Raw genomic sequence first — 11,928 nt, 5'->3', positions numbered from 1 at the left:
AGCTATTAATCATTTTGATTAATAGAGGACCTAATTAAAACATTTCTAAGTTTTAATTAATCGAACTTCCTTAAACGTCCAAGTTCTTTTTAGTCCTTATTGAACGTACCGTTCAAAATTGTTCAAAACTCGTTGGTTCGGAACCCGACGTGCGAAAGCACGTCGGAAACACGCGCTGGCGCGAGGCCCTGTGCGCCCGCACAGTGTCCCTGTGCGTCCGCACAGGTGACTGTGCGGTCGCACAGTCTCATAGAGACTGTGCGCTCGCACAGTCGGGCTGTGCGTGCGCACAGCCTAGGCTGTGCGTCCGCACAGCCTGGCTGTGCGTCCGCACAGTCACTGTGCGACGCACAGTGGCTGTGCCGCACAGCCACGGGAACTCCGTTCCCGGGCCGATTTCCGTCGAGCTAAACCCATTTTTCCGATCCTAAACACATATACAAATGCCAATCTATCCATTTTCACTATCGGAACGTAAAATCATTACGTATACGTTCGATTCGATACGGTAACCGTTATATATTCGAATATAATCCATTTTCTATATATCCAAATTCAAAATAACGGTTATAACTTCGATTATTAATGGATTACCGAAGAAATTTGAGTTAGAAACGAGAAATTGGATCGAAACCGTCGAACCTACCGTCGCGTGCCGTCGTCGCCGTTCTCTGTATTTCAAAAACCTAAGGTTTTTGATTTCTGCTGCTATAAACATTTCATTTGAAATGTTTATATATAGTTTGGTTAAATTCCAAACTAGCCCCTAGGTATTCACGCGTTACTTTAACCCAAATTCTTAAATACTCGTCCGTAACTAAAACGGACAACGAACTCCAAATTTTATGAAATTTTAACCACGAATTCCATAATTCGTAATTAAAATAAAAACATAATTTTTATTCTCACGGGACTTATATTTTATCTTTAATAATTCATTAAAGATTTATTAGGGCTAAATTAGACCCACTTAATAAAATTTCTATCTCCAAATTCTATAAAATTTTAGGGGTAACTTTCTAAAAATATTTTGTGAATATTGACTCCAAAAATATTCACACGGGACTTATAAATTACCCTATTTTAATTTATAAGCATTTCTTAATTCCCGTTAGTTAAAATATAAATATCAATTTTTTTTATATTTTAACTTCTATAACTATTTTATATTTCCGGAGATACTATAAATTAAATTTATCCTTAAATTTAATTTACGTTCTCCCGGTCCTATAAATTATTCCTTACGTGGAATAATTTAATCCTTTAATTTTACGGGGTATTACATTCTCCCCACCTTATTAAAATTCGTCCTCGAATTTCAATAAGAACTACGTACCTTGTAAAAATAAGTAAGGATATCGCTGACGCATATCCATCTCTGTCTCCCACGTACACTCTTCTACAGAATGATTTCTCCACAGCACTTTCACCATAGGAATCTCCTTAGTACGAAGTTTCCGCAGTTGAGTATCTACTATCTCAACAGGCTGCTCCTCGTAAGAAAGTTCCTCATTAACCTCTACAGTTTGTGGTTGAATCACATGAGAAGGATCTGCGATATACTTTCGCAGCATCGATATGTGAAACACCGGATGAACTTGTGACATATCTGGCGGTAGATCTAATTTATATGCTACTGCTCCGATGCGGTCTATAATCTCGTAAGGTCCCACATACCTTGGAGATAACTTGCCTCTCTTTCCAAACCGAAAAACACCCTTCATTGGTGATACTTTCAGAAAGACATAGTCACCAACTTGAAACTCTATCTCTTTTCTCTTTGAATCTGCATAACTTTTCTGGCGACTAAAAGCAGTTTCCAATCGTTGCTTAATTAATGGTACCTTCTCTGAGGTAATTTGGATAATCTCTGCTCCTGTCAATTTTGTTTCTCCTACTTCCTTCCAACAGATAGGAGATCGACACTTACGACCGTATAATGCCTCATATGGAGCCATCTCGATACTGGAATGATAGCTGTTGTTGTATGAGAACTCTACTGATGGCAAATACACATCCCAGCTACCTCCAAAATCCAGTACACACAGTCGAAGCATATCTTCCAAAGTCTGAATAGTCCTTTCAGACTGTCCATCAGTTTGCGGATGAAATGCGGTACTAAAATCTAACCGTGTTCCCATCGCTTCTTGCAAACTTTCCCAAAATCTAGAGGTAAATACTGAACCTCTATCTGAAACTATTGACACGGGAATTCCATGTAAACTGACTATCTTGTCAATATATACTTGTGCCAATTTCGCCGCAGTATATGATATCTTAATAGGTATAAAGTGGGCCGACTTCGTCAGACGATCCACTATAACCCATATAGAATCAAAACCTTTCTGCGTCTTAGGCAATCCAACCACAAAGTCCATTGTAATCCTCTCCCACTTCCACTCTGGTATGGGTAGGGGTTGTAAAAATCCATATGGCCTTTGGTGTTCAAGCTTAACTTGCTGACACACTGGACACCTTGCTACAAACTCTGCAATATCTCGCTTCATTCCGTTCCACCAGTACATCTCCTTAATATCTCTATACATCTTGGTAGAACCTGGATGAATACTATAAGTTGATCCATGGGTTTCCTCCATGATCTTCTGCCTTAAATTTTCAATATCTGGTACACATAATCTGGTACCATACTTCAGTGTTCCATTAACAACACTGAAGTCTTGACACTTTCCTTTCTCTACCTCTTCCATGACACGCTTTAGTTGAGGATCTTCACCTTGTAGTTCCCTAATCCTGTCGATTAGAGTTGGTCGCACACTTAACTGGGCTATCAAGCTTCCAAGATAAGAAACTTCAAATCTGATGTTCTGACTGAACATCGTATTGATCTCTTTGATCAATGGCCTTCGCCACTCTATAGTAACATGTGCTAAACTTCCCGCAGACTTCCTACTTAACGCATCAGCCACCACATTGGCTTTACCCGGATGATACTGTATAGTGCAATCATAGTCCTTAAGCAACTCTAACCACCTTCTCTGTCTGAGATTCAATTCACGTTGATCAAAAATATACCTCAAACTTTTATGATCTGTGAATATCTCGCACGTTGCACCGTACAAGTAATGTCTTCAGATTTTCAATGCAAAAATTACTGCTGCTAATTCCAGGTCATGAGTAGGATAGTTCACTTCATGCTTTTTCAGTTGGCGAGAAGCGTAAGCTATTACTCATCCATGTTGCATTAAAACACATCCTAAACCAACCCTTGAAGCATCACAGTAAACAGTGAATCCTTCAATACCTTCAGGTAATGCTAGCACTGGAGCTGTCGTTAGACACTCCTTCAGTTTCTGAAAACTGTTATCGCATTTCTCTGTCCATTCGTACTTTGCATTCTTCTGAGTTAACTTCGTCAATGGTGCAGAGATTTTTGAGAAATCTTGCACAAATCTTCTGTAGTATCCTGCTAAACCAAGGAAACTACGAATTTCAGTCACTGAAGTTGGTCGTTTCCATTCCACAACTGCTTCAATCTTCTTTGGATCTACTTTGATTCCATTTTGAGACACAACATGTTCCAAAAATGCTACTTCTTCTAACCAAAATTCATACTTTGAAAACTTGGCGTATAATTGATGCTCCCTCAATGTCTGAAGAACTATGCGCAAATGATGTGCATGCTCCTCCTCCGTACGCGAGTAGATCAAAATATCATCTATGAAAACAATTACAAACTGATCCAAGAAGGGTTTGAATATCCTATTCATCAAATCCATGAAAGCCGCTGGTGCGTTTGTCAATCCAAATGACATAACTAGGAACTCGTAGTGACCATACCGAGTCCTAAAAGCAGTTTTCGAAACATCATCCTCTCGGATCTTTAATTATGGTATCCTGATCGCAAGTCAATCTTAGAAAAGTACCTTGCTCCTTGCAGTTGATCGAACAAATCATCAATCCTTGGCAATGGGTACTTGTTCTTGATTGTAACTTTGTTCAGCTGTCTGTAATCTATACAGAGCCGAAATGATCCGTCCTTCTTTTTAACAAATAAAACAGGTGCTCCCCATGGTGAAACACTTGGTCTGATAAAACCACAACTAAGTAGTTCCTCTAGTTGATCTTTCAGTTCCTTTAACTCTGCTGGCGCCATTCGATAAGGAGGTATTGATATCGGTTTGGTACCAGGAGCTAACTCAATACAAAACTCTATCTCCCTATCTGGTGGTAATCCCGGTAATTCGTCTGGAAAAACATCTGGATACTCCATTACCACCGGTACATTCTGTACAGTTCCTTGAGCTTTCTCTGTATCCAACACAATAGCCAAGAATGCTGGACATCCTTTTCTCATCATTCGTTGAGCTTTCATAGCTGAGATTATGCTAGCAGTGGATTTTAATTTTTCACTTTGAAGTGAAACCACCTCAATTCCAGGGGTATTGAATGTCACTAACTTCTCGCGACAATCCACACTCGCATTATGTCGAGCTAACCAATCCATACCTAATATAACATCAAATGCTAGTACTTCTAGCAAAATTAGATCGGCAAGCAACTCTCGTCCTTGAACATTCACAGGACAAGACGAATAAACTATGTCCGCATCCATACTTTCACCCATTGGCGTGGCTACTGATAATGGATTTTGCAAGTAAGCGGGTTGCTTTCCCATCTTAATCGCAAAACTCGGTGAAACAAATGAATGTGTTGCACCCGGATCAAATAATACTAAAGCATCCATAGAAGCTATAGTAAAAATACCTTGCACAACTGCATTAGAGGCTTGAGCCTCTTGTGGATTTAGTGCAAACACCCTGGCTTGACTCCCCTCCGCTTGAGAGTTCTGACCAGTACCTCTTCCTCCACCATTTCTTCCTCCACCTCGATTATTACCAAAACCTCTTCCTCTCTGGCTAGTAAATGTACTACCAGTTTGACCTTGCCCAGATGCCGCCGGAAACATAGGTCTCCGCTGCTGCTGAAAAGGTTGAGCAACACTGGTAGCAGACCCTTGTGCTCCTGACATTGGACATTGTCTTGCATAATGGCCTGGTTGGCCATAAACAAAGCACGCTCCTGGAGCAAGGTGACACACTCCATAGTGTCTCCTCCGACAATTCTGGCAATATGGAGTTAAAACTCCAGAACTTCCTGAGCTACGTCCACTTGAACTAGCTCCAGGGGTATTGAAACGCTTATTACTCTTCCCTTTAAAATTTTTACGTCGCGGTCCAGTAAAACCACTTGGATTAAACCACATTTGTGTACTGGCTGTCGCACCATCTTGATCACTCCTTGTCGACACTGGTGCAGTAGAATTTACAATTCTGCCAAACTGTACCAACGAAGTCTCCATTTGACGTGCACTGTCTATCAAATGGATCAAATCTCGGTTCACATCAGAAACAAGGCTAATAAACTCGGGTCCTAAACCCTTGATAAAACTCGCATTCGCCCTTGCTGGATCAGCCATCAAATCAGGTGCAAATCTTCCCAACCTAGTGAACTCCGTCACATATTCTTGCACTGACCTATTTCCTCTTCTCAAATTCAGCAATTGATCACGATAACTCTCGTTCACAGAAAATGGCAGATAAAATTCTCTGTACCGATTAACAAACTCTGCCCAGGTCATTTGATTCATCGTAGGTTGAATTATACGTCGAAACCAATCTTTTGCTGGTCCTTTCATTGACATTTCAACTAACAAGATTGACTGTCTCTCGTCAGCCTGCAAACGTCTAGCATTACGCTCAACTTCCTCAAGGAAATCCAATGCATCGCCTGAACCATCAAATTCTGTTGGTTTGAGCCGCATATAAGCCAAAACACTGTCTCTATCAACATTTGCACCAACACGCTGTTGTTGTTGCAATAGTTGCTCCCTATGCATAGCCTGATTCTCCACTTGGTTAGCCTGCATAGCTGCAACTCCAGCTAAGAACTGATTAAAGTCGAAGCCTGGCGCGTTAGGTTGTTGTGGTATCCCAGGAGCCTGAACTCGTTCCTGTTCCTCCACAGCTTGACCTCTAGCTCTACCTCTAGGTCTACCACGCCCACGGCCTCTACCTGCTACGTTGGCCGGTTCATGTTGCCCTATATGCACAGACGACTCATCATGAGCCTCTTCAGGTGCATCTCGTATCATCGCAGCTCGACCACGAGTTTGCCTTTGGTCAGCCATCCTAACCAAATCAAACCACACTGCAATCAAATGAAGAACAACAAATACAAATCCAACATGAACGCATATAACCATCTCAATGGTCACACCTCACGTGCTCATGCGTATCACAATATATAACTCATATCCAACACATTCTAAATTCACAACCTAAGGAAAAGCTGAATATTTCACAATTAAATGATGACATATCAAGGACATGACTCAAATCCTATTGCTGCAGTAGTTCTTTAGACTCTACTATTCGAGTATCGGCAATGTTACTGTAGACATTCCAGTTCTACAACATTGCTCTGATACCAACTTTGTCACGACCCGATTTCCGCTTAGAAACTCGTGCCGAGACCGGCGCTAGGGAATGGGAATGGTTGTTCCGAAACCCGTAGCAAGCCTAGGAAAAACAGTAAAAACTTTTCGCGTTTTGAAAACATAAAAGGTCTCAATTTCTTTTCGCAAGTATTTGAAAACCTTCAATTAAACGTGTAATCAAAACCATGCAATCGCATTTTTGGACTCAGGGTAATACATGTATACTGCATACACCTTGACACAACCCTGCCCAAAAACAATGCCAGCGGTGCAAACCAGTTATCATGTCAAGTAACTGGTTTAAGCATGCCACTTAATTAATCACAAAGCTTTTATTAAAACCAGGTTTCTTATAAACAACTGGCAAAAGCCCTTTTTATAAAAACATGCTTTTGTCCCAAAATGATACTCACAGTAGTTTCATATCAGAGTTTAAGCATTTACAATTGAACTACTGTTCGCAGCTAGAACTACTCTGCAGCTCTAGAGTGACCTTTATTTAGTTACAACTTCCAGAGAAAGAATTGGAAGTCTTGTCACGTCAAAATATCATTTACCTGTGAAAAGGGAAATCAACGGGGGTCAAATATGAGTGAATTCACATAGTTACTCAAGCATATTAATAAAAGCAGAAATCGCATGTAAACCCACTTTGTGCAGCCAAATAACCGATCCAAATGAAACCCTAAGAGAAACCCCATTTGGTTAACTGTGATTAATGTCACAGTTCGTGCCCTCTTGTTTAACACAGGATGAAATGTGAACTCATGTTATCACAATCATCTTATCTCTGTGTAAGGTTTGCTGGGCCGTAAATCAAATTACTGGCTTCCCAGGATAACCTGTTAGGTCTTGGCCGCTTTGCAAGCATCTGGCCAAAGAACCCAACTAATATGCAATGCAATGTTTTATTAATACCGGTGATCACACAGTTCTATTGTTTCCCAATAGATAGCACGTTCCAGTGGATCTATATATTGGTTTCAAATTGACTCTATGCAATGCAATTTCAAACACATTTTTAGTTATAAATGTTTTGGCATCAATATTCAAAAGTAAATATGCGAACTCACAAAACCGTTATCCACAAAACAGTTCTCGTTCACCCTCTACTCTCCTGGTCCGGTAGCTTGCTTGCTCGTCGGATCTAGTTAGAAAAATATTATTAAACACAATTGAAACAAGAATTCTAACTCTAAAGAGTAGACTCTCTATTGACATTACTAAACATATAGCATATCTAGTCTATACTCATTTTTAATCTCAACTCATAGTCCTCTAGCTATTAATCATTTTGATTAATAGAGGACCTAATTAAAACATTTCTAAGTTTTAATTAATCGAACTTCCTTAAACGTCCAAGTTCTTTTTAGTCCTTATTGAACGTACCGTTCAAAATTGTTCAAAACTCGTTGGTTCGGAACCCGACGTGCGAAAGCACGTCGGAAACACGCGCTGGCGCGAGGCCCTGTGCGCCCGCACATGTGACTGTGCGTCCGCACAGTCACTGTGCGACGCACAGTGGCTGTGCCGCACAGCCACGGGAACTCCGTTCCCGGGCCGATTTCCGTCGAGCTAAACCCATTTTTCCGATCCTAAACACATATACAAATGCCAATCTATCCATTTTCACTATCGGAACGTAAAATCATTACGTATACGTTCGATTCGATACGGTAACCGTTATATATTCGAATATAATCCATTTTCTATATATCCAAATTCAAAATAACGGTTATAACTTCGATTATTAATGGATTACCGAAGAAATTTGAGTTAGAAACGAGAAATTGGATCGAAACCGTCGAACCTACCGTCGCGTGCCGTCGTCGCCGTTCTCTGTATTTCAAAAACCTAAGGTTTTTGATTTCTGCTGCTATAAACATTTGATTTGAAATGTTTATATATAGTTTGGTTAAATTCCAAACTAGCCCCTAGGTATTCACGCGTTACTTTAACCCAAATTCTTAAATACTCGTCCGTAACTAAAACGGACAACGAACTCCAAATTTTATGAAATTTTAACCACGAATTCCATAATTCGTAATTAAAATAAAAACATAATTTTTATTCTCACGGGACTTATATTTTATCTTTAATAATTCATTAAAGATTTATTAGGGCTAAATTAGACCCACTTAATAAAATTTCTATCTCCAAATTCTATAAAATTTTAGGGGTAACTTTCTAAAAATATTTTGTGAATATTGACTCCAAAAATATTCACACGGGACTTATAAATTACCCTATTTTAATTTATAAGCATTTCTTAATTCCCGTTAGTTAAAATATAAATATCAAATTTTTTTATATTTTAACTTCTATAACTATTTTATATTTCCGGAGATACTATAAATTAAATTTATCCTTAAATTTAATTTACGTTCTCCCGGTCCTATAAATTATTCCTTACGTGGAATAATTTAATCCTTTAATTTTACGGGGTATTACATAATCAGATGAAGGATATAAGCGATACGACAAGAAAGGAGCGTAATGATACCGTATTTCTATCGAATGAGCAAGAATAGGTTATGTAAGAGAAACTACAAAGTTATAATGATGATGGTGGATATTATATAAGAAAGCTAAGATGATTAAAGTATGTTTAAGACTACGTAATAAGCACAGAGGAAGTACAGTACAAAGACGATACCTCGGAAAGTAAGCATAAAGTCGTGAAACTATTCGAAAGTAAGAAGAAGAAGTATAAGATGAAAGAGAAAGTTGTTCATACACCAAGGAGGAATTGTGATAAAGAACGTGATGAAAACTTACGACATTGTCGGTTATAGATTAATACAAATACAAAAGCGGATAGATAAGCCATTAAAGATCTATTGGATCAGCTAAAGCTTAAAGGTAAGAATGAAGTTAAGAGAAGGCTAGTTAGTGAGAAAGATTCTCGAGAAAGTTAAATGTTAAAGAAACATATGAGATTCTTATGAGGTTAACGTGAATAAGGAATCATGACGTAAAGAAAAGACAACTTTGACTAAAAAATCAATTAAAGACTCGAGACTATCTTTAAAGGATCAAACAAAAACAAAGAAAGATAAAGGAGATAAAAAAAATTAAAAAAAAAATAACAGATAGTATTGGTTAATAAAGGTAGCTGTACAAGCTACGCAATTTAGGTTAACGTGAAGAGGAGGATTAGCAATGGTGAACGGATGAAGGATCACGACTAATAAAACGACGCGAAGTTCATGATAGCTTAAAGAAGCAAAGGAAAGAGAAACTAAAGATAACAAAAGGTGTATCAGACTCAACTAAGTTAAGAAACAGTGAGTATCATAGACAAATTATAACTCAAAAAGGGATTGACTGATAAAGGAACTTGTAATATCCCGTATTTTCCGTTATAGTTTCGTTGTGATTCTGACTTAGTTTCGGATTGTTTATGGTGGATTTAGCAAGTGTGACACTTTGATTTGAGTGTTGATATTATATGGTATGTGTCACATGAGTCGTGTGAAGTTTTCGATGGCAATTTGATTTGTTTCCGGATTATAATCGATGATGTGTTCGTGTGCCTTATGAATCTGACATGCTTTAGTAAATCGTCCATATCTCCCAATTGCACCGTCGGATCGGGCCACCGTTAGGATATGTTGTTCCCTAGAGAAATTGTTAAAAACTGTGCGGTGGAGATCGGATTTCGTCGAGCCGCGATGGAGGGCGCGTTGGGTCCAACGCGCCTCGCAACGCGCCTCAGGCAGATTTGTTATTCTTTTGCTGAGGAAGGCGCGATGGGTCCAACGTGCCTCGCAACGCGCGTCCCATCGCGCCCCTCAATCTGAATTACTGTTTTGGCCTATAAATAGACCCCTTATCTGATTTCAAACGCTTTCATTTGTTTTTCTAAAACCCTAGTCGACCTAAAACACAAATACTCTCTGAGATTGATCCTTGTTTCATCTTTCCCTCTCAATTTTGTCTTCGGTAAGTGATTCGCGCAAATTCTCTTTTATATAATCATTGCTCTATCGTCAGTTTCGATTCCTCATTATTCAATTCTTGATTTCCAGCAACTTTGGGTGTTAGAGGGGCTGACCTAAACTGATCTCATTTCTTCTTGATTTGGTTCATAGTTATTGTCATGGTATGTGCCGTTTCTCTCGCTTAAACTTGTTATTGCTTTTTCGATTCGTTGTTAGGTTACTATATTGATGTTACCTACTGCTTTTCTTTGTGTAATCTGATTATAGGTTGTTATGATTAGGTTATCATGCTTGCATTGAATTCTTACTTAGGTTACATGGAATCAATTGCTAGGTTTTGTGCTAGATTCTTGGTATGATCTTGGCATGTTTTATTCACTGTTTTGGTGTGATGATTTATGGCTGGAAATACATGTTTAGGGCTGACATAGTATGATTGAATCAATCCTTTATCGGTTGGCATGTTTGGTGGATCTAAGGTTGATTAATTGACTTCTAATGCACGTTTATACTTTGGTTGATTCGATTGTTGTTCTTAGACCCTAGATGTTGCCCATAGGCGATTTAAGGATGTGTTGGATGTTTGTAACATGTTAACAATGTTTAAAGATCGTTGGATTTGTTTCGTGTTAGTTTTACATGAGATGGCGATGTGTGCCATATAAATGGATGAATTGGTTTCTCCATTTTCAAATCTGAGTTGATAGATTTAAATGCATATTTAAATCCTTATTAAACCTATTTAAGTGTTTTGGCACGCCTGTGTCTACTTTGGGTGATTTGTCCATTCGTGGCTAGTACTAAGCATGTTGTTTAAGTGAATCGTTTTTGTTAAGTTATGTTGAGTTCCATGGTTTTTAAATGTATAACGATTTAATTTAAAGGTTCCGGATTCATACTTTGGTTTACTTTGGTATCTTTGGGTAGGGATAGACTTGGGTCTTCCGACATGTGAGATTAAGCTTGAAGGCTAATTCACTACTTTGGGATTTCACTTAATTTTAAGGTCTTCAAGTTATATAAGCTTCCAGATTATGTTTTTAAAGGGGAACTCAATCATGCTTAACTTGTTGTTATACTTTGGAATTACTTCGGAAATGGATTGTATATGTATGAATGTTATGCTATGGCATTTACTTTGACTTGTACCTTGGTTGTTGTTTGAGATACTAGTCCTATGTGGTGTCTAGTATTCTTAGAGTTAGGTGTTGATGTGATTTTAACTTATACCTTGTTTTAGACCCGTCGACTGCTCGTGCTTCGGAATCTACGCAGGGTTAGCTGTTTGCCAAGATTATCACGTGGATAAGCAAGCAGTGAGTTTATAGTGTTATTTACCGCTTTATTAAGTACCGCAAAATATTTTAGTATTACAACTGTTTGCGAACTGTTTTTAAGGATTATGGATCTGGATTGAAACGAGCTATTCGATAGGCTTGTATTGAGACTGCGTGCACCGGTAAGTACTTTGGGAGCTGCTGACCAATGTCTGGCCTACTTTGGGATTCGATGAGGATTTATTCCCAT

The 11,928-nt window shown here is 38.7% G+C and overlaps 1 protein-coding gene across 1 annotated transcript; it reads right to left on the bottom strand.

Moving 5' to 3' along the window:
• Nucleotides 1–1,328: 1,328 nt before the first annotated feature.
• Nucleotides 1,329–6,148, bottom strand: LOC126677201 (uncharacterized). The gene is made up of 6 exons (XM_050371706.1): nt 3,979–6,148; nt 3,459–3,676; nt 3,202–3,368; nt 2,367–3,087; nt 2,131–2,276; nt 1,329–2,022 (listed from the first exon to the last, which is right to left on the bottom strand). Exons 1-6 carry the CDS (start codon nt 6,146–6,148, stop codon nt 1,329–1,331), a joined length of 4,116 nt encoding a protein of 1,371 aa, XP_050227663.1.
• Nucleotides 6,149–11,928: the final 5,780 nt, after the last annotated feature.

The sequence above is a fragment of the Mercurialis annua genome, linkage group LG4 (assembly GCF_937616625.2).
Source record: "Mercurialis annua linkage group LG4, ddMerAnnu1.2, whole genome shotgun sequence".
NCBI lineage: Eukaryota > Viridiplantae > Streptophyta > Magnoliopsida > Malpighiales > Euphorbiaceae > Mercurialis > Mercurialis annua.
Note: the sequence above shows the minus strand (reverse complement) of the source record. Positions and strands in the feature narration are given on the sequence as shown.